Source organism: Macrobrachium rosenbergii, chromosome 10 (genome assembly GCF_040412425.1).
Source record: "Macrobrachium rosenbergii isolate ZJJX-2024 chromosome 10, ASM4041242v1, whole genome shotgun sequence".
Lineage (NCBI taxonomy): Eukaryota > Metazoa > Arthropoda > Malacostraca > Decapoda > Palaemonidae > Macrobrachium > Macrobrachium rosenbergii.
In genome coordinates, this window is record NC_089750.1 from 30,304,890 (window position 1) to 30,329,099 (window position 24,210).

Here is a 24,210-nt window from a genome sequence, read left to right on the forward strand (position 1 = left end):
CACCCATATGGATGACCACAGGGAGAACATCCTTAGTACAGAAAGACAAGAACAAGGGAAATATAGCAAGTAACTACAGGCCATTCACCTACCTACCAATAATGTGGAAGTACTAACAGATATCATCTGTGAAAGGCAATACAACTACCCACAGGATACAAACACCATCCCCCACCAACAGAGAGGCAGCAGAAGGAAGTGTAGGGGTGCAAAAGACCAGCTCCTAATGGACAAAATGGTAATGAAGAATAGCAAGAGAAGGAAAACCAACCTAAGCATGGCATGGATTGACTACGACTTCAAGAAAGCCTTCGACATGATACTGCATACGTGGCTAACAGAATGCCTGGAAATATATGGGGCAGAGGAAAATGCCATCAGCTTCCTTAAAAATACAATGCACAACTGGAATACAGTACTTACAAGCTCTGGGATAAGACTAGCAGAGGTTAACATCAGGAGAGGGATCTTTCAAGGTGACTCACTGTCCCCACTACTCTTCGTAGTAACCATGATTCCCATGACAAAAGTACTGCAGAAGATGGATGCTAGGTACCAACTCAAGAAAGGAGCCAACATAATTAACCATCTGATGTTGATGGATGACATCAAGCTGTATGGTAAGGGCATCAAGGAAATAGACACCATATTCCAGACTGTAAGGATTGCATCTGGGGACATCAGAATGGTGTTTGGAATAGAAAAATGCACCTTGGTCAACATACAAAAAGGCAAAGTAACAAGGACTGAAGGAATAAAGCTATCAGACAGGAATAGCATCAAACACACAGCTAAGACAGGATAAAAATACCTGTGAATAATAGAAGGAGAGGATACAAAACACCAAGAGATGAAGGACATCAGCGGGAAAGAATATATGCAGAGACTTAAGGCGATACTCAAGTCAAAACTCAACACGGGAAACATGACGAAGGCCATAAACACATGGGCAGTACCAGTAATCAGATACAGCGCGGGAGTAGTGGAGTGGACGAAGGCTGAACTCCGCAGCATAGACCAGAACACTAGAAAACACATGACAATACACAAAGCACTACACCCAAGAACACATACAGACAGACTATACATAACACAAAAGGAAGGGGGGAGAGGGCTACTAAGCATAGATGACTGCGTCAACATCGAGAACAGAGCACTGGGGCAACATCTGAAAACCAGTAAAGACAAGTGGCTAAGGAGTGCATGGGAAGAAGGACTGATAAAAGTAGAGACTGATAAAAGTAGGTGAAGACCCAGAAATATACAGAGACAAGAGAATGAAAAACAGAACAGAGGAATGGCATAACAAACCACTGCACGGACAGTATGAGACAAACAAAAGAACTAGCCAGCGATGAAACATGGCAATGGCTACAAAGGGGAGAACTCAAGAAGGAAACAGAAGGAATGCTAACAGCGGCACAAGATCAGGCCGTAAGAACCAGATATGTCCAAAGAACGATAGATGGAAATAACATCTCACCCATATGCAGGAAGTGCAATATGAAAGATGAGACCATAAACCACATAGCAAGCGAATGTCTGGCACTTGCACAGAACCAGTACAAAAAGAGGCATGATTCAGTAGCAAAAGCCCTCTACTGGAGCCTGTGCAACAAACACCAGCTAGCTTGCGGTAGTAAGTGGTAAGAACACCAACCTGAGGGAGTGATACAAAACGATCAGGCAATGACCCTCTGGGACTATGGTATCAAAACACAGGGTGATACATGCCAATAGACCAGGCATGACTGATTGACAATATCAAGAAGAAAGTATCAATCATTGATGTCACAATACCATGGAACACCAGAGTAGATAAGAAAGAAAGAGAAAAAATTGATAAGTATCAAGACCTGAAAATCAAAATAAGAAGGATATGGAATATGCCAGTGGAAATTGTACACATAATCATAGGAACACTAGGCATGATCCCAAGATCTCTGAAAAGGAATCTGGAAAAACTAGATACTGGAGTAGCTCCAGGACTCATGCAGAAAAGTGTGCCACTAGAAACTGTGAGAAAAGTGATGGACTCCTAAGGAGATAGGATGCAACCTGGAACCCCACACCATAAAAACCACCCAGTCGAATAGGATGACTGTGATATATAAAAAAAAAAAAAAAATTAAACAAAATAAAAAATAATAATAATAATAATAATAAGGAGTTGGCATGTATTAACAAATGAAATATATTCAAATAACAATAATAGTTGAAATCTAAATACTGTACTTACCTAACATGTCCTAATGAGTCATGCCAAACTGAATTGAACACCACTGGCTTTATACAAGCGACAAGCCACATCAAAACTTTGCTGAAATTAACAGGTTCACCTGACGACATGACTGCTAAATTCCAAGCTTTACGGACATTGGACCAGTGAGGGTGAAATAGATGTGATGAGATACTTTGTTCTAATGACAGTATAGTGTGACGTAGAGTTGATATGAGAGATTCCTTATTTCCTGTAAAATAAAAATAAAAGTGTTTTAAGGCTTAAAAAATAAAGTTTTATGATAAAATTATTTGGATGATTATCTACCATTAAATTTAGCTTATATCTTCACGCCATTAGGTGCGATCAGCATTCAAAATAAACAAAATATCACTTGGCTAACCTGATAGGACTGTCTCTGTAATCACCTGTTTCCCACCAGGTGGCACTTGAATGTTTACTTTCTTGTCAGAATTCTTCAAGACCACCCACTAAGATGTGGGGAGGCTGGGTGGGCTTCCATTTTAACAGTAGGTAAGTACTGTATCCAAACAATTAATTCTATTATAAAAATTTTCATTTTTTGGAATGAATCTTACCTACTGTAGTGTAGCCAGAGAAACAACTGTTCAGCCAAGTGAACTAAAAACTTTTTAATGAGAGGGAAAAGCTTCTAGACATTCCTTCCTGCTATGTGATCCTTACTGTTAAGTACTGATGCTAGATGTTGTAATCACAGCAGGGTGTAAGACCCTTGTAATGAGATTTGTCCGAGGATCCTTACAGGGAAAATGGACTCTATCTCATAGAGTAGTGAATCCTGTGCCTAAACTGAAAGCCCAGAACTGACAGTCCAAAGCTAAAGACAACTACCTTCCGATACAAAGGTGAGCTTCTATACACAAATGTGTACCTTCATGCTTCCAAAATTCAATAACAGGATTTCCTAGCAACTAACAATAAAGAGAGAGCAAGATGTCAGAGCACTCCACACGGGCATTAAGGCACCGACCGACATTAGTTGCCTTTTGGTACATGGTAGTATTGTACCTGTCTCCTTTCTTCACGTTTACATCCAGGAAGGGAAGCTGGTCTTCAACACATTATTCAATGGGGGAGTTTAACCTAGAGTTCCTAATCAAGGCATATTGTAGGAGAGTGGCTTTTTTGTCAGCATCGATGGCAATGAAGATATCACCTATATATCAGTCATATATCTTTGGTTTCGGATGGGAATTGAAGGTTCTTTCCCTGACATCTGTCCAGTACATATTGGCAAAAAGGACACCAAGGGGTTATCCCATGGTGACACTATCTATCTGTCGAAAGAGGTTACCCTATGTGAGAGGAAGGTGGCCTCCTTGGTGCAGATTTGGAGAAGACATCAAAGGGCATCTTCTGGTATGTTAAGGGGTGTGGCATTCAAGTGATAGACTCTCTTTAAAATAATATCAATAGTTTCGTCCACTGGTACATTCATGAATACACTTTCTACGTCCAGTGCTGCAATGGTAGAGCTCGGAGGTGTAGTATTCAAAATATTGATGAACTCTACCTGGGAAACCACTGAGTAACTCCTAGGAATGTACGGAGGGATAATCTTATTCAGAATTTTTACTATTTCATAAGTTGGAGAGTTAACTTGGGCAATTATAGGGTGCAGCGGGTTACTGGCCTTATGGGTCTTGACGGTTCCGTAACAATACCCTGGCCCATAGTTTCCGATGATCGTAGGCAGTTTAATAGCTCTATTACCAGAATTTATCTACTTAATTATCGCATTCAGGTTTCTCTCAAGGCCTTCAGTACGGTCGTTACTTAAAGGCTGGAATTCCGTAAGACCACTCAGGATGCCATCCATTTCACGATCATATTCTTCACGTTTCATGAAGTTCTGGGAGGAACTCGTCGGGGAAGCTGGACACCAACAGGGAAATTACAGGATTAAGATCATCACCCCTCACCTGAAGGAAGCCACCCACGAGTTCTGAGAACATCCAGACATCATCGTCAGAAAAGGTGACAACACTGCCGGCTATGTCATCATGGAATGCAAAGAATATGACGATAAATGAAATACCATATTCAAAAGTACTTCCACCTCACAATTAGGCCAAAGTACCTTGCCGATTATAGAAAAGTCTTCACTTCCTTGGTAGAAAAGTCTTCACTTCCTTGCTGCACGAATGAGAAACACCTGTAGAACAGAGGAAGGCAAAAAACTGATACTGTATCTGTCCTGACACAGCTCTAAGCAGCTTCAAAAAAACTGGAAACTAATGCAGTCTCATTCTGAGAACAGCTTTAAAGATACACTTCCAAGATCGCCTTGGTTGCTGTTATAGATTAAGCCAGCAACATGCCACTGGCACATTGCTTTGGTTGATTGGTTGGTTTCGAAGTGCTCGTTCCACAAACAAAGTTGTGGGCACACTACACCACTACTGTTAAGTGTAGAGCTATTTAACTTTAAAGTTTACTGGCTTTCTCTTTCGACAGTTAATCCCTTTAACAAGTTGGCACTGACCATTCTTGAAAACACTCCATACCATAATCAGGATTAACTTATTTGTTTTTACAAGAGCTGAGGCAGCAGTATACAAAAGAATGCTGATTAACGGATTCATCTTTGGTAAAAGGGAGTGAAAGAACGTGAACAATGCATCACTTCAAAACTAGAGGAAAATCAACCAAATTAGGGTTCAAACATTTAGGTTTAAAGGAAGAACAGACAGTAAAAAACGGCAAATCTACAGACGAAGACAGTAAGTGATAACGCCAATAAAGGAGATATACCAGGGAACATCAGCAATAACGTCATGGGATGCTGGTGGTGTCAAATGGCTGGGAGATAGAAGGTACAGGGTTCTTGCATGATGTTACCATGGAACAAGGGTGAGCGCCAGAGGTGATTGCTATGAAGCAGGAGCCTGTTCTAGCACTAAGCTAGCTTAATCTAGGTAGATAAGCCACAGAAGGGGAATAGCCGCTAGTACAAATAGGAACATTTGTCAAAAGGTGATGAGTATGATGCGACAGAGGGAGAAAGTGAGTAAGAGGGGGAGGGCTAATGTCTACAACGGAAGATGATACAGGGCAAGAAAATGAATAACTACAATAGTATTAATGTGTGGCTCAGAAACTACTGAAGCAAGCGTAATACTAGTCTATAATCCCTAAGTAATTCCACCAATTCATACATGTCACTATCACTCTCTCCAAAAAAGGATGATATGTAAGCTGGTAAGTATGAGTGCTAAACTCTACTAACTAAATCCTTTGGAGAATACGCTGAATTCGAGACAGTTGAAAGAGAGGAGGCGAAGGGCACAGACCTTGGCCCTGAAACACACCTTGATTCCCTGGAAGCGGAGAACACCAACTGACATAGGACAGTCCAGAGAGCAGGCTACAGAAAGATTAAAAGTATCCGACACCTTCTCTATTGCAGGGGAAACCTGACACCTTCTCTATTGCAGGGGAAACCATAAAAGGTTGATCACTAAGTGGGGAACTGCAATCTTTCCCCTAACATATATGGTCAAATTTTTCTGACCAATAAAGGAATAACATTCCTAAATTTATCTAACATTTTCTCCTGAACCACATAAGGAATAGAAGCTGGAGCAGAGAGAGTGAGATATGAATCAACCTACACTGTATTAGGCAATGAAGGAAGAGGAGAAGCAACACTGGAAGAAAACAGAAAAGACTGAGTAGGTTTATGTCTACGTAATCTCTTGGTCTCACGCACCTTCTGATATTTCAAAAAATTATTCATCTTCTCATCATATCACTCATTTTCTTCATGAGAAGAAAATCCACACTTGTGCCTCAACACACACAAGGTCATGTCCACCCGAAACATTAGGTTTACACAAAGCTCATTCCTATACAGCCTAATGCTTTCATCTCTGCTTGCTGTAGATAATGCAAAAACAGAAAACAAGCACAATACCATACAGGAGAAAATCAACTAGATATAGTAAAAAATATTACTGCTGATTCACATCATCTAAATAAGGGCATGGCACAAATAATTTTAACATGAACATAAACATTCCATCGTGTCCTGGTGGGAACAGGTGATTACACAGACAGTCCTAGCAGGTTACCCAAATGTTATTCTGTTTATTTTGAATGCCGATCGCACCTACTGGTGCAAAGATATAAGCTAGCCTTGACAGTAAGCAAGATTCCTTCCAAATAATATACTATTTGCTTCAATCAGAATGGATACATCTAATAATTTTTATAGCTTGTCAATTTTTACCTTACACAAATATTCTGAATACCAAAAGTACAGCATTTGCTAGCACTTATAAACCACCCATTATGGGGAGCATATTTTTAAATTTACAAATACCCTCACTACTCTAATCTTCAAAACCCTTATTATAATGTGAAACTTCATCATCACAAACATCACCTACTCTTGTGATACAAAAGTCCTCTGTGAAATATCATTATCTAGTTCCTGTTGGTGGATTATTTTTTTATAACTCTTAACTCATCTCCAGATTCGCTTATCATAGTCCTCATACAAGTTTTGTCTGGGTTACCCTACTTTTCTGGTTCCCACAGGAGTCTAACTGATGCTATCATGTACTAATCTCGAAGAAAGATATTTTCATATAAGTAACCTACCGAGTAATTACTTAGTTATAGCTTTAACCTTGTGCAGCAACCCTAAATTCAAAATATCACATTAGTGTTTCTGTTGCATAATGTAGGTGACAGGCCCAGCCCACTGCATGGGTTTAATTGGTAACAAATTTAGCCAGCCGGCTTAATTTGCTCTTGCTGCTTGCACGAGTAACATCGTGCGCCAGCTGCTGCAGCCCTGTTTCACTGATTGTTTAGTATTTCACTGGAAGTTGGTGAAGTATTATCGCTTTTGTTTAGCTTCAAACTGCTGACTTACTTAGTTACTTGGCATTAGCTTTCAATTAGTTATGTCTGGTTCAAGAGCTTCTAGCCTTTGCTATGGCTAGGCTAACTAAGTTTTGCTATGATACACATATCAGGTGCAGTTATTGTAGGGGACAGGTATGTTCAAAGGAGAATACTTGTGATGAGTGTAAGGGCTGGGTTGAAAGGAAGTGGAAGGTTCTTCAATCTCACCTTAGTAAACTGGAAAATAATAGGAAGAGGAAGGCAGCTGTTAGGGCTGAGAGTAGAGCTTCGGTTAGCCAAGATTCTTCCCTTAACCCGAAGTCAGATCTTAGTCTTGTTATTCCTTCTACCCCCAGGTCACGACCTTTCTCCTATTGCCAGTCCTCCTTCTATCATTCCATGTTCCTAAACCTGATGCCATTGCCAACCTCAAATCCAAGTTCGAAAAAAAGTTGAGTCAAGTAGCGAGTTCAGTGTCTGAGATAGGGGCGTCCCTGAAAGTCCTAATGGACAAAGTGTTTTGTGAGAAAGTGTCTAGTGAAGTGGAAGTGGAGGAGGTGGCTGCTCGTCCTGCCGGCTCTCCTATACATAGGTCACTGTCTCGCTCCCCTAACCCTGGGAGAAGACATACAGGAGGTCCAAGGGAGGCTGGTAGGGTTTGCCCATGGATTGCTGCCCCCTCAGTCAAGCCTGTTGCACAATTCCAGGTTCCGACAGACAGCCATTGGAAAGGCATGTCATTGGATGTTTGTCATTTGTCTTCCAGCTCTAGGCGCTTCCTCGATTCATCCAGGCCACTGAAGAGGCACATGGACAACAATGGTCAGTCTTCCCCGCTGCCTGTTAAGCAGTACAAGGAGGCTTTTGGGAGCCCACAGCCTTCTCGTAGCTTCGAGGTGGATCCCTCAGTCTTTGCATCAGTCCAACTTCCTTCTCACCCATGGGATTCTCCAGTAAAGTTCTCTCCAGATCATCCATTCATAGAGCGTCCTCTTTTGGATGCCAAGCACCAAAACACCACTCCAAGCCCAATCAAGAGCGCCCAGGGCCCGCTCCCGAGAGCCCAGTCCTGGCTCCAGTGTGCCCAGCACCAGATTCCGAGCGCCAGGCGCCACCAACCACAGGCCAGGCACCAATTCTTCATCACCCGTCTACCGCTCTTGAGCGCCAAACTCCCACCTCGGATCAAGATGAGCCTTCTCTGGTGCCCAACAGGCAACAGCTTTCTAAGATTATGAGCATCATTAGGAAAACTCCCACCTCTAAGCCTCCTCAGGACTTACCGTCTCCAATCTCGTCAGAGGATGAAGAGGAGATTAACCAAGATTCTGCTCCTCCTTCAGCGTATGCAGCTCTTCTTCGTTACCTATTGGCGAGCTTTCTGTCCTTTTTCGCTCCAGCTGCCCCAGCCTCACCTGCTTCTTTCTTCCTGATGAGGAGCCACCCAGAAGACAGCTCCAGGCTCCCTAAGGTGGTCCTTTCCTCGTCATCAAAGAAGGCGCTTAAAGAAATCCAAGGCAGCTCTCTTCCAAGAGAGAGCAAGGCAAGGCAACTTTCGCCCATCCTCCCTCTCGTCTGGTTAAGAGGAGATACCTGTCGTATGCCACCAGGGAAGCTCCCTTGTTGGGAGCTGCTGCCTCCTCCCAAGGGGACTTCTCTGGCCTCATCGACTCTTCTCGACGTTTGGCTTTCGCTTCGGCAAAGATTATGTTCTCTTCGGCGGAGCTGGACCACCTTGTTAAGAACCTCTTCAAGGTTTTTGAATTGTTCAGCTTCCTAGATCAGATGGCAGGAACCCTTGTGAAGAAGATACAAGACTTCAAGGATTTGGACGAGCACTCTGCGGCGGACTTGTTAAATGTGCTATCGTGCATGAACAAAGCTATCAGGGATGCCTCTTCAAAACTCGTGACTCTTTTCTCTTCAGGAGTTTTGAAGAAGAGGGTACTTTGGTGCTCCTTTACCACCAGAGGAGTCACGCATTCGCAGAGGTTGGCATTGTTATTTTCACCCATGGACTCTCTTCACCTTTTCCCTCAGTTGATGGAGGAAGAGATCGCTTCGGACCTTCAAAAGAAGTCCACTCAAGACCTCTTAACCCAAGTCCTCCAAGCACCCCAAGAGTTCTTCGTCGTCATCGTTTGGGCCTAAGATGGTCTCTCCGCTGCAACAGCATCCCTTTCGTGGAAACAAACATAAGTTGCAATCTCGACCAGCTTCAACGTCCAGTCCCCCTCTAGCTCCATCAAGAGGAGCTCTTCCAAGATGCTGTCCAAGAAGTGAGCAAAAAGTCCTTCATGCCCCAGTAGGAGCCACACTTCTCCATTTTTGGGACAAGTGGCATTGCATAGGGGTAGACCAGTGCATCATCAAGATTCTGAAGGAGGGCTACTGCATCCCTTTCATGGAGAACCCTTCTTTAGTCACCTCTCCCATCACCCTGATGGTCTACTCAGCAGGCTCAGAGAAACACTCGGCCCTTTCAAAGGAAGTACCCTCTCTCCTTCTGAAGAGAGCCACAGAAGAAGTTGAGGACACCAGCACAGAGGGCTTCCACAATCGTCTGTTTGTAGTTCCCAAACCGTCAGGGGGCTGGAGACCAGTCCTAGACGTAAGAGCACTAAATCACTTTGTAAGGAAGATGAAGTTCAAGATGGAAATGAACCAGTCGGTCTTGTCATCCAATCACCTTGGCGACTGGATGATAACATTGGACATGCAAGATGCACACTTTCATGTCCCCATCCATCCAGACTTCAGGAAGTACCTCAGGTTTGTCTTCCAGGGCAAAGTCTTACAGTTTCGGTCTCTCAGCTTTGGCCTCTCCATGGCACCTCAAATGTTGACTCAAGTCCTCTCCCCTCCTCGCCAAATGACTTCTCTTGGTCAGCATCAAAATCAGCCTTTCCTTGGATGGCTCGCTTCTTCGATCCCCTTCAAAGTAGAAGTGCAAAAAGGACTTACGGACCATTCTTCGCCTTACTCAGGAACTAGGAATTCTTTTAAATCTTCAAAAGTCCCAGTTAGCTGCGACACAGGAGATTCTCTGTTTGGGGATGATTCTCAACTCTCGGACTTTTCAGGCTTTTCTGTCCCCCAAGAGAATCGACAACTGCCTCTAGACAATCTGCAGTTTTTTCATCCTCTTCTTGTGTTCGGCCTAACAATGGATGAGCCTACTTGGGACTCTTTCGTTCATTGAAAACTTCATCAAGTTAGGCAGATTACACACGAGAGTTCTCCAATTCTACCTAAACCCAACTGGGACAGGAAAAGGAAAACTCAACCAGACTCTGTCATTTTTCCCATCACACAGGAAATAAAATCGGACCTCCAGTGGTGGCTGTCCAAAGCAAGACTTTCGCAGGTAAAGTCTCTTCGTCCTCCGACCCCCAACCCAGACTTCTACTTAAGACACCTTGGATCTAGGCTGGGGAGCCCTTCTGGGGAATCAGGAAGTTTCAGGGATGTGGTCCTTAGAAGAACAGAAACTACATATCAATGACAGGGAGTTAAAGGCCATTCACCTAGGCCTTCAATTCTTCTCGACCATGACTTACGACAAGACAGTGGTAGTACACACATGCGGACAACACCAGCACACTGTCGTATATCCGAAAACAGGGGGGTACTTGTTCCTTCCCCCTCTGCCAGGCAGCAAAGGATCTTCTTTGGGCACACTGAAATCAAGTGATGTTGATCAACCGACTTATTCAGGGAAAACTAAATGTCCTGGCGGACAAACTGAACCATCAGAAGCAGGTCCTTCCCACCGAGTAGACCGTAGACCCCATGGTCTGTGTCGACCTTTGGAGACTGTAGGGCAAACGACTCTTGCAATCGTCTTCCTTTCTTCTGCTCTCCAGCCCCAGATCCCCTGGCATGGGTGACAGACGCAATGCTTGAAGACTGGTTGAACCTCGATCTGTATGTCTTCCCACCCTGCAACATGGTGAGGGAAGTGCTGAACAAGTTCGTATTGCACCCCAACGTCTCGATGACCCTGCTAACTCCATTCTGGCCTATGAAGGAATGGCTCCCGGACCTTCTATGTCTTTTGGTACTTTCCCGAGGCTGTTTCCCCAAAGACAGTGGCTACTCAAACAACCTCACTTCAAGAGACACCACCAAAGGCTGTCCACTATTGCTATGACAGTTTCAGACTGTTAGGAAACTAGTCAGTGTGAAAGGCTTTTCAAGAGCAGCTGAGGAAGCTATTGCTAAGTGCAGATGACAATCTCCTTGTGAAGTCTCCCAATCAAAATGGACAATTTTTCATCGATGGTGCCTTAGACATAATGTCTCATCTTCTGAGACATCTTTGACTCAAATAGCGGAATTCCTCCTCTATCTGAGGACCTCTAGAGGGCTGTCCTCTTCCACCACTAAAGGATACCAAGCATTGCTTACCTCAAATCGTTCGACATGTCAAAGCAGACATCAGATCTGGTTTCATGGAACCTAGATGCCATGCTAAAGTGGCTCACGAGCCCTCCTTTCGAGCCCCCTCTGTTCCGTCTCCCTGACGAATCTCACTCGGAAGACACTCTTCCTCGTACCTTTGGCGACTGCCAAGCTTGTGAGTGAACTGCTAGCTATTGACAAAAGGGCAAGCTTCTCTAAAGGAGATGCAGTGTGCTCTTTCACCCTGGGTTTCCTAGCCAAGAATGAGGATCCACCCAAGCCCTGGCCCCACTCCTTCCATATTGAAGAGTTTATTGGAAATCCTTACATTCATCAGCTAGTAAAAATTCAGTGCATTCATGAGTTGTGTTTCAGCATTGCATGTTTTTATAAATAGTCTTACCTAACCTCATGCTGTTTTCAAATTAAGTTATTTTCAATTTTACACCTGGCTTTACCTAAATAATAATGGTAAAAATAAAAGGTGCATGCATCAGTTTACTCAATGTCGGTCAGCAATGCTACTTATGTCGTCACTGGTTGTTTATAGGGTGCTTAAGATTTTTTTTTGTTGAATGGTGCTGGATATTTTTTTTAGTAAGAAGAAAAATGTATACTTTTATTAAAAAGACCACCAAAATATATAATTACCAAAGCTTTTTTGTATTTTTTACATTAACACTACAATATAAGGTGTTTATAGGGGTTGAGGTTGTTTTTTACGACAATTCACAAAAGTGAAGTTGTTTACTTAATTTGTATATTTTCGAACCTGTTACTGAAGTTAAGCAAGTATATCTATATATCTTGAACAACTTCAAATATAACATATGTAATGTGCATTATACAGTGCTTTAATGTAATTGTTGCCTAGCTCTGCTTGTGTATCAACATCAGCTTTGTAACACTTGCAAATCATCCTTCTAAACATTTTTAAAAGACAACATAGAAAATGCAGCAAAAAAAAAAAAAAAACTAAAAAAACAGGTTTTGACGTATGAAAAACTTATTTTTTGGTAGTCGCTGTTGAGTCCTCAAGGAGTTACCTTCTATGGGTCTGTCAGAGCTCCATGGTGACCAAACTAATATCAAATTAGTTGGTCTCTTGGACAGGTTTTGTCATAATAATAAACACTATAACACATGATGGAGTATGTAATGGACTCTAAAAGGTAAGAGGGCTCTTTCCCTTACCCTACAGCGAAGCTCTACCCAGGTTATTTCCTTCGTCAAGCCTGCTAGAAGTCGAAGTGATTTTGGAACATGCGCAGTCCGCCATATTGTTGACAAACAGACTGGCAAGAGACCAAGGAAGCCATTACTTTCTGTTGGTGAATGCAGGATGGTCCCTTGCCCAAATCCCATGCCTTTTCATCAGGGAAGTGGGTGGGTTTTGAGGACTCAACAGCTACTACCAAAAATATGTTTTTTTCTACGTCAAAACCTGTTTTTTGATAGCGTAGTCGCTTGTTTCGTCCTCAAGGAGCTTAAAAATAAATTGAAAGGTGATGAAATGGCTTAAGCTCTCAAATTTTAATCCCAACAACCCAAAGAGAAAACATTTCTGGTACCAGGTCAAGCCACATGTTTCAAGCCCACTCTTTATTCCAAATACCCCTTAAGGTTTGGTAACAAAGAACGAGAAAATAAACACGAACTTAAGTTTTAGGATACAGTTCTTTAGTGACTTACCTAATCATGCTGGGTTTGGTTGCAGTATTGTCACACTATCCCCCAGTGATAGTTAGCATACCCACCCGTCAGGAAGACCCTGGTTTTCCACTGTAATGCTTATGGGGTTAGGATTAACCATACCACCTACTGATTCACAGTGTAGTAAAATTTGTTTGAGCTTGTGGCAATAATGTTTCACCAATATTTTCTCTAATGACCACCTATACATTCAGAGACTTCTTTGAAAGAGAGATTTTTGAAGAAGGCCAACAACATACTTACTTTCCTAATATCACATGACCTAGGAAAGGGGTGTGGATTTGCCTTTTTAATGGGGGACATTAAAATTATTCTCATCCCTTGTAGAGAGAGTGGTTTGTTTGTGCTAGGGTGTAGGAAAATCGGACCCTCTGGGATGTTTGCGTGAGCTCTAGGTAAACCTTAAGTGCTTGAACCGAGCATAATGTCTTGTCTGCTAAATTTGAGTTTTCTTATCAAAATAGGTTTTTTCCTTAAAGGCTTCTCAATTCTTGGCCAGGAATGATGGGCCAGGGAACTGATGGTCAGCTGTTTGCATAATGTATTGTCCCAGTCTACTGAAGCTAGACCTATCAAGAAGATTGTCTTTTGCAGCATGCGAGTTGTGGTTGTACTGGGTCCACTGAATTGAGGGGTTGATAGAAGTCTAAGCACCTTATTCAAGGACCACGTAATTGGAAGTCTTTCGGGAGTAGGTCTTTGTAGTGCAAAAAAGGAGAAGGGAAGTAAGAATTTCTATACTAGAGTCAATACCGAATCCATAAAGCAAGGGTGATGTTAATGCTGCCTTGTATGCCATGATTGTTGTAACAGCAAGGCGTTTGTCTTTAAAAACGTATAGGAGAAATTTTAAAAGTTTTTCCATAGAGATCTCCACTGGGCTCTCAGCATGGATATAATCATATCTTCCATACAGACTGGTGTTGTCGGATAGATGATGTCCATAGTTTTTGCACTATGTACCTAGCAATGTTGGGTGAGTAATTTTCACAGTAAACAATATTTAAAAATCCAAACATGGTCTCGGCTCAGAAAGGATGTGTAGCGACTTTCCCTCCTACGCTGGGATAGAACAGCAGACGGTAGTGGAATTGATCTCTTTGCCCGTTGTTAGAGTAATAGGAACCAATGTCTGTTTGGCCAATTTGGGCTATTAAATAAGCTGTTTCTTTGAAGGTTAGAAGATTCCCCAAAACCTTCGAAATCTGGGACAATGGAGGAAAAACGTATATTGTCTTCCATTTGTTCCAGTCTTGTAGGAAGGCATCTCTTGCTGTTACTTGATTGTCCTAGTCTGGATACACATACACTGGAAGTTTGTGATCCTCCTATGTGGCAAACACATCCACTTCTGGTTGTGGAAGCATGTTGGCTATTGTTTGAAGAGTGGTTGTCCAACATCCACTCTGTTGAGGCTGTTGTTTTCCTTGACAGAGAGTCTGCTATTACATTGAGAGACCCTGTGAGGTGAATTGCAGACAAATGTCACTTCCTTGCTTGAGCCATCCAAAGGATGGATAGCTTTAAAATACTGAAAGGAGATGAATGTGATCCCGACCTCTTGATGCAGGACACTGCAGTCATGTTGTCTAGAACCAACAAGAATATGTGTCTCTTTTGGAGGTCTGAGTTTTTTGAGAGACAAAAAGACAGCCATCAGCTCCAGGAAACTAACATGACAATTCCTCAGAGTATCTGACCACCTCCCTTCCACCTGACAATCCTCCCAATTTCCTCCCCAACCTGTCAACGAAGCATCTGTATGTATTGTCACTCATACAGAGGGAGGAGTCAAGGTGACCTGTTTCGCCAGAGTCTTCTTCCAGGTCCAAGGCCGAAGTGTCTCCCTAACTTTTTTTTATTTTTTTGATGAGGTTGGTGTCGCATCATTTTTCTTGCATACGTTAGCCAGATTTTGTTCACATTTTTTGGTTGCAATCTCAGTATTGGATCTATTACTGATGTGAACTGTAGCAGGTCCATCGTATGTTCTAACTGCTGTCTGGAAACTCTGCTGTGCACGGGGTGTTTTGAGGTCTTTCCTTATTCTGTTTTGAGTACTGATGGGGAGAGACAACTGGCCATGAAGATCCCAACACGGTCTCAGCCACTGAGCACATCTGCTGGGCATGAGGCAGGATTTTTTTCCAATTTATTAGAAAACCTTTTGACTAGTCTTTTGACCACTGCTCTTAGATTTCTCAAACACTTTTCTTGTGGACCCCCAGATTATCTAATCATCTAGGTAGGATATTACTTGTATTCCTTCTTGCCTGAATTCTCGAACTACCGTTGCTAATTTTGTAAAAATTCTTGGGGCAATTTTTAGCCTAAAAGGGCATGACTTTGAACCTGTACGTATCCTTCCCTATCCAGAACCCTAGGAAGGGGCAGAAGGGAACAGCGACATGGACGTGCCAGTTGAGTATATGTTAGTTTTAGAAGTTTAATCGTTATTATTTTATGTTTATTTTCTGCATAAGTGAAATGGTATGGGTGTTACGAAATGTATAAAAAGCACATGTTTAATTTTATAAGATTTTTTATAGCAAAAACATTGTTTAAAAATATCTGTTCATGTTATGACGTCATTGGACAACAAATGGCAGGAGGGAGCAAAATGTACACAAATGCAGGAGGGAGTGTTGACAAGACCATAGTGCGGTAGAGAGAGCTCTCTGATGGCTAGGTTGTCAATTTTGGGTTGTTAGTCTGTTTTGTGGTTTTTTGTAGCTGTAAGCTGGATTATAAAAGAACAACAATGTGAACAGGTGGTGGATTGCATAATTGTAGCATTTTTGGATGCATTAGGCTGGGAAAACTTTCACCAGCATGTGTCTTTCAGATCTATAGAAGCTGTCCAGGTCCCTTTTGGAATGACTCAACGTACTTGCAATGGTAGTCATCCGAAACATTTGGCAATGTGCTTGTTTAATGTTGATAGGTCGAGGATCACTCTTCATTCGGAGGAATCATTTTTGGGGACACTGAAGAGAAATGCTTGGTGGCGAATATACGTTTCTCTATGGCTCCCTTTAACAGGGCCTTCTGCAAGTAATCTTCCACAGAGGGATCTGGTTTTGGAGGAACCTGTTCAGGGGAAATCAGACCATTTCCACCCTAACCTGTTGAAAATAATGCTGTATCCCCAAGGGGAAGACTTCCATTACCTATGGTGTCGTCAAAGCTGATCCCCCCGACCATACAATTCCTATTGGGCTCTTCCTCTGCCTTTACCCTTGACAGGCATTCCAGGCGTTGCTTTTCATTTTTCCCTGTAGGAGTGTCTTTGGAACTTGTGAAAAGGATGTCCATGCTGTTGTTGTTGTCGTCCCTTTGAAGGGAGCTGTCCCTTCTGACCACCTACCTGTTTTTGAGGAAAACTTTTGGGAGTGACTGAAGGTTGTAATAATGAAGTTACATTGGGGAGTGACTTGTTGGAGCCCTCCAAAGTTTCCATTCGCGCTTTTATGCGCCATTCTAGAAAGTCATAGAGTGCTTCCCATAGAGTTCTCATAAGACTTTTGGCCACAACAGCAAAAATTGTTCTCGAATCTTCTGGAAGCCTTTTGGTGGCAACTTCCAGCAAGAGGTTATAACACTGAGGTGGATCCTAGCAAAAAATTCTGCCTAGGCTGTCCCCTCTGAGATTCTTCTCATAGGGGTCCCAAACTGCTGAGTAGCTATATCTAGAAGGAGCTTTTCCCTTTCAAAATCGGCTTGAAGCATTGCCCATTCCTTGGTGGAATTATTCAAGACTGGGATGGGCATGGCAAATGGCTTTAATTCTGCCACTGTCTCTTGTTTTCCAGTCACTACAAAATTCTGAAAATCTGCCTTCACATGATTAATTATTTTGAAAGTAAAGGGACAGAAGGCTGGGGTTACTCAGCGGGCAATTTGGGTCTCATCCAAAATAGCAGTAGAGACCCATTTTCTGCTGACCTGGTAAAGGGTGTCTTCTATAGCTTTTAATGCTATAGACACAGGTAGGAAAACCCTATCTTTTAGTGATTTCCCAATGTCTGCTGAAGGTGGTACCAGGCACCATTCTGTATTAGGGAATACTGCCCTTTCTCTAAACTCTACATTTACAACTTCAACCATAATTTTTCCCTCATTAATTACAAATTACCATTGGGAGAGAAAATGCACATTGAGGCATCGCGCCAAGGATTATCAGTACCATCTGGGGTGAATGTTGGAGCCACTATTATCTTTTGATTTGAAATTTTATAGTCCAGGCTGGCCATTTTGTTGTTTCCGGTCGGAATTCTAACATCAGACCCTGTTTGGCCAGACTTTGTGTCCACTCTCACTTTTTGGTTACAGGATGAAGTATTCTTACACTTCGGGGTGTACAGGGCAGACCTATTTCCTTTTTGGAATTGTGTATCATGTCCGCTATATATTGCTGTTCTGTGGCAAGGACATCTTTGATGTTAAGTCATAATTTCCTTATGGAATTGATAAAATGTCGCAAACTGTGTATCCCTTATGGAGGGAGCTTGCACAATCTGACTGAGCTTCAACAACTGAAGTGTATCTACCTGTTATCCCAGGGGCAGAAGTCTTGGGTGAATTCCTGTACCTCTCTGAGAAGGTAGTAATTTCAGTTGAGGTTAGGTGGATCCTAATATCCCTTTTGGGGGTATGCTCCTCTTCAGCAACTGATAGCTGCATGGGGAATAGATTTCCTTCTGGAAAGTTTCTCCCACGAAATTTGTGTCCCTGATACTTCCGGGTTCAGCAAGGCCGTTTCAGTGGCAATGTAACCCATCCAAATAGAGATTCCTCTGCTCTTCAACAGGGTTAATCTAGGAGGTACTGGGGACTGAAGTTTCTGGGTTTTGGCCAAAACACATCTCTTGTTCTGAAAAGAGGTTAAAAATCTGCTGCCTGCTGGAGTTCTGCTGGAAAAATTTAATCTCCCCCTTCCTCATCCCTACTGAACCGTAGGACCAATCAAGACAGATTAAAACGGACTGTTTTGACCTTAAAACTTGCTGCCAGGAGCATACTACAAATTTTGCACATATCTGGTTACCAACCAAATTTCCTTGTTTTTTGCAAGGACTATGCTCATAGTAAGTGGTATGGACCATACCCACTGGTAAAAAGCAAACGGAACATTCTACCGGGGAACACTCAATGGCAGCCCTGTAGTGACATAAAACTAGAAACTAGCTAGTATTAATTTCTGTAATCCTTATTTTGATAGTATATTTGATATTACAGGCTAACTTGATTACAAGTGTGTAGCTATTTTTTATTTACTAATCTGTTATATGTGTTGAATATCTATTTTAGCTTAAACACACCAAGATTTAGGTTAATTCTGACACCAGTATATAGCTGTATTGCTATACACTTTTAGTCCTTTTGCAAGGGCTATGTGAAATTAATTTTTTTAATGTTATGCCATTCAGGTTAAATGCTAAAAATTAATTTGTTTATTTAACCCAGGCTACTATTTTATATGGTTTAGGTTAATGCTTCTAGCATAACTTTACCTTTAGACTGAGAACAGAGGATTAATTAAAGGGTTCTCACTTAACCTAATCTAGGCCACTGCATAGTCTAGGCTTATTTAAATCATACTTAAGGATATAAACTATAGAGAAACAAATCCTCTTATCTAGTTTACTGTTTTATCTGGTTGAGATTACACTTTTATCTCATATTTGGCCACTGTTTTATTTAATCTAAACTACTGTTTAGACTAATAATAGGATATTCCCTAAAGAGATTCCTATTTAGTCTAGTTAGGCTCCTGCCTGGTCTAGGTTTATATCACCTTTAAGGATACAGGCTACATAAGAATCCCACTAATATGTAGCCTTACAAATAGGCTACTGAGCCATAAAACTAGGTTACATTTAATCCAGCCTAGGTTACTGTTTATATCTAATCCTACGCTATTTGGTCTAAACTACCACTTAGGCCAATAATACGGTATTTCTTAAAATGTTCTCACAACTACTATAGGGTATTACCTAATCCAGATTATTTAGATAACCCTTAAATGTATAGGCTATAAAAAACAGAAACTCACTAATACATAGCCTTATAGCTAGGCTACTATTTTGTCTGGCCCAGGTTATTGTTTTATCTATAAATCCCAAGCTACCTTGTCTAAGATACTACTTAGGCCAATAATAAGATATTTCTTAAAATGTTCTCACTTAACCTAGTATAGGGTATTGCCTATATAAAACAGAAATTCACTAGTGTGTAACCTTATAGCTAGGCTACCATTTTGAGTAGGCCAGATTATTGTTTTTATCTAATCCCAGACTACCTGGTCTAAGGCACTACTTAGGCCATGATAGGATATTTCTTAAAGGGTTCTTACTCTAATCTAGGGTGCTACCTAATCCAGTTTATTTAAAAGGTATGGGTTACAATAAACAAATAAACAATAAGAAAAATTTAACATGTAGCCTTAACGCTAAACTACCATTTCATCTAGCCAGGATTACTGTTTCATCTAGTCCTAGGCTACCTGGTCAAGCTAACAATTAATCCAATAATGGGATGTTTCGTAAAGGGTTATCACTTAACCTAATATAAGGTACTGCCTCATCTGGATTCCTGTATTTAGATCATGCTTAAGTGTATAGGCTATATAAAAAAGGAAAAATTTTATTAATATGTAGCCTTATAGCTATGCTACTGTTTATCTTGCTCAGATTATTGCCATTATCTAATCCTAGGGTCATGGGTAATTTTGGTTAATACCTAATCCAGGTTATTTAGTTCACCACTTAAGGATATGTAATCCTAGGTTATAGGCTACAGGCAACACCCACTATTTGTCCAGTCAAAATTATTCTCAATCTGATCTAGACTGCTGCCTAGATTATTGTAGACATCGTAGAGTCTGACAGTATTTTAAATATTAATGATAACTTGTAGAACATTTCTTTTAGTTAAAACATCTAATTGAAATTACATATTTTTACAATTTGCACTTTTCACAACTAACAATTTACGATTACGACTTAACACTGGCCATGTGTTAGCAAGAAAAGCTGGGTTTTCAGCCTTCACACAAATTAAGTACCAATTACAAAGTTTAAAACTTCAACTGGGACTTAAAACTAAGCACTTAACTTGCTTCTTTTGGTTTTTCCCCTGTAGGTGTTTCCATAATTGTTGAATTTTGGAGCACTTGTAATAACTGAATCTGTTCCGAAAGGACCAATGAAAGGTTATGGCTTCCTTGGTCTCTTGCCAGTCTGTTTGTCAACAATATGGTAGACTGCATGTGCTATAATTACTTCCTCTTCTAGCAGATTTGATGAAGGAAATAACCTGGGTACAGCTTCACTGTAAGATAAGGGAAAGAGCCCTCTTACGAGTATCTTGAGTCCATTACACACTCCATCACGTGTTATAGTGTTTATCATTATGACAATAACCTAGCCAAGAGACCAACTAAAAGAGAATTCTTTGTTTTAGTTTGGTCACGATGGAGCTCTGACAGACCCTTGGAAGGTAACTCCTTGAGGACAAAGCAAGTGACTACACTATTGAAAATACTGTACACTATTACAACACATTTCACTATTGTATAGAAAAGTATGGATAAGGTTTATATAGTCTAGCCTATACTGACAAAACGCCTACTGTAACAAACTGCAGATTATTACATTTCAGTATTGTACAGAACAGTATGGATATGATTTGCATAGTATATTGTGCACTGACAAAATGTCTCCTTTGTTTACATTCATCAGCTATCTCCTGTAAACCATAAATAATCACAGTACATTTCAGAGCTGTACGGAACAGTATGGATAAGGTTTGTACAATTCAGCCTACACTGACAAAATGTTTCTTGTTTACATTCATCACCTGTTATAAATTTAGGTGCATACACTCTCACTATGTTTTCATAAGCCTTCTTGCCTAACATATTTGTACTGCATGGGAATTAGTCCAGCACTCTTTTTTTACTATATTTTAAGGATGGACTCCTTTTTTGCTATCCCTTCAACAAACTCGGATATTCACAATAATGTTCTTCCTTCTCTGAAGGCAAGTTACTGAATCAACTCTTCTCTTCACCACCAACAAGTGTTAAGTCCTGAGTATCTTTGGATGGTTATTTTCTTCCACTCTCAACATCCGACCTTCATTCAAATGCTGTTGGCCTTCACCACAGTGGGATAACACTTGTCTGCTCTGTTGAGGACTCTTGCCCCACAGATGTCTTTTGGTGTTCAGGGTACTGAGTCTAGACTGTGACTGGCTGTCTTACTAGATGAAGCAGTGGGGTTTTTTGCCTTTGCTTCTTTAGTTCTTCGCTGGCCAAGCTCTGTTCCCAGGGCCTTCTGCCTTCTGATAGATCCACTGTTGTTCTTCATGTTTAAAACAATGATTATTGTCATATTTGCAAATGGTAGTGTTAATCTGATTGTTAATCCTAGATGTTCCTCTGACCCTTTGATTCTGTTGTCTGCAGTCACTCAGATTCTGTTGTCTGCAGTCATCTCTGTGTATATGGCCCAATAACCGCCGTTGCTGGGGGTTTGCCTGACTCCACGTACCAGGTTGATCCAGTGTGTTCAGCTCTGGCCCTTTTGCACTCCTCCAGCTGCTCACCTCTTCACTCATTTAAGCTTAAATGTCTGTTGTTGTCACCATGAAAAGGTCTCTGTCTTTGGGCCTATTTCCAAAGCCTCGAGTCTCATATTCTCATATTTGTTACAGCTACATCCTTCATTGGATCCTGCAAAACTAAAGCTGCTTCTCAATTCAGCACTTTTTTTTTTTTCTATTGATGTCCATGGTTCCATGAATTCTTCCATCAGTTCCCATCCTGCAACCAATGCTACTTCTCATACTGGGTGCCATTTTGATTTTCAAATAAATTCCTGGCTTGGAACAGAGCATCTCCAGAATGACACACACTCAAAATTGTAATTGATCAGTTTCTTTAATCTCCAGCTGTGCTTTGTTTCTGTCTTTTACTTTCTGTTTCCTTTTAACTCTAACACAGCTTTTCAGCTTCTTTAGTTTGCCTGTATCACCCTCCTTATAAAAAAAATCCTTTGGGTGAACCCCATGATTACACTGTGATCCTAAACTACCTTAATAACAAAAATAATATAAAAAAAGACACATTTAGTGAAATCTGTATCTATTTTCTTGTTATTTGCACATTTTTATGTGCAGATGAACAATTTACAAAATACTGCTCCTAGCTTATGATAGCTTCTGCTATCATTTTCAATGTTCTTATATTTTTCAACCCAATGACATGTTTATATACCTTCTACGTAACATCAACAAATTAGTTCTAAAAGTCAGGCCTATTACACCTAATCAAAATGTGATGTGGCAGAATTCAAAACACAAAAACAAACACACAACACAGATACATAGAACACTCACCCTGATCCTCGGTTGCTGGGAGATGGATTAAGGGTCCACGGTCGCCAACACAGCGCACAAAACCACACAAACAAAACTAAAACGGACTCTCAACCAACAAACGGCATTAAACAGGAAAACACACGACTCACGAACATACAATAACAAAAGGAAGACGAGACACATGCACCGATAACAACAGCATCAAAAAACTCAGACGAACTGAACTGACTATTTTCAAAGTTGAACCTCAACTCAAGACTGAACTACCGACAGACAGACAGACAGCGCCGTAAACAAACTCCAACTAACGACCCTTATCCCTCTTCCAACAACCGAATCTCTCTCTCTCTCTCTCTTTCTCTCACAGAACGTTGGGAAATGCTTAATAAAAATTCATTCATCCCTCTATAGTGAAACATAGCACAGCTTAAAGACCATGGAAAAAGGATTACTGAGAATCACCAGACTGAAGATTAGTGAAGATCTTGAGGTGGCATACAACAGACAGTGCATGAAATCAAAGACTACAAATTATCTTAAAAGATGGTCACCAGGATGAAAATTATATCACAAGGACACTTTGGCACTGATGGCACAAGCTATTGTAAACTAAGAGCAGTATTCTTCCAAATGTTCCTCTGTATTTTGTGTAAATATGGAGATGAAAATAGAACAAAAAATCTAAATTAATGGGTCCTTTTCTTTAATTATCAAATGCAATGTGATTTTCATCAACGCTTTTTCACTAATAATACTGAGCTTGCTATATAATCAGAAAGATTTTCTATATAAACAAACAGACAATTAGTCCTTTAGCTTACCGATGTTTGATATAAACATCATCCAAATTTATATCCTTTGCATACTGACGATCTATGCAAACATCAAAAAAATAAATAAATAAATAAAAAATTACACAAACCAGCAGACAAGATGATCATTTTCAGTGAGTGTTCCTGATATTTTTTTACACATTTATTTATTCAGTATATTTCAAGATTTTTATTCTATATTTATATTTTTTTTCAGAGAGAGAGAGAGAAAATACTTGACTGAGTGACACTGATTTAACAGAACTTATAACATTGTCATTTATTTTTTCATAATCACCTTGGAATGATTACAACTTTTGCACTGCAAAAACTATGTAATTTATCTAGGTAATTTATCTTTTCCCACATATTCTTTTTGGTAATTTTTTTTTTAGGGGGAAGTGCAAAGTTTTCACATACCTTGTAATTTCTAATCATTATTCAATCCACAAAAAGTTATTTTGGGATGCTTTTTTATGCTATTGTATAGAGCAATCATTCAGCTGCAAAATCAATCACAACTGAGCAGTTTACCTTGAAAATAGTTGGAGGTACGTGTCTTTGAACAAAAAAAAAAAAAAAAAAAGGTATAAGAATTATTCTGTGCATATCATATGGGTGACTGGCTCTTTTCTTATGGGAAATGTGACACTACTTTATCATTCATTGTTTCATATTTTCCTTGCTATAATTACGACTTTTTGCATTTCAATATCTAGGTAATTTATCTGAGTATATCATGAATTTACAATGCTGGCTTTATGTCAAATATTTTTTTGG

The 24,210-nt window shown here is 40.7% G+C and overlaps 1 protein-coding gene across 3 annotated transcripts in view; it reads right to left on the bottom strand.

Annotated features, from left to right (window-relative positions):
* Positions 1-24,210, bottom strand: part of E(bx) (nucleosome-remodeling factor subunit NURF301 E(bx)) — a 268,910-nt gene that overhangs the window by 165,288 nt on the left and 79,412 nt on the right. For all 3 annotated transcript variants that reach the window (XR_010854269.1, XM_067110114.1, XM_067110113.1), the window contains exon 8: positions 2,240-2,471. Coding sequence is in view for 2 of the 3 variants with exons in the window: in XM_067110114.1 (XP_066966215.1) it covers positions 2,240-2,471 (232 nt within the window). In the remaining variant the exon portion in view is untranslated. The remainder of the gene's footprint in view (positions 1-2,239; positions 2,472-24,210) is intronic.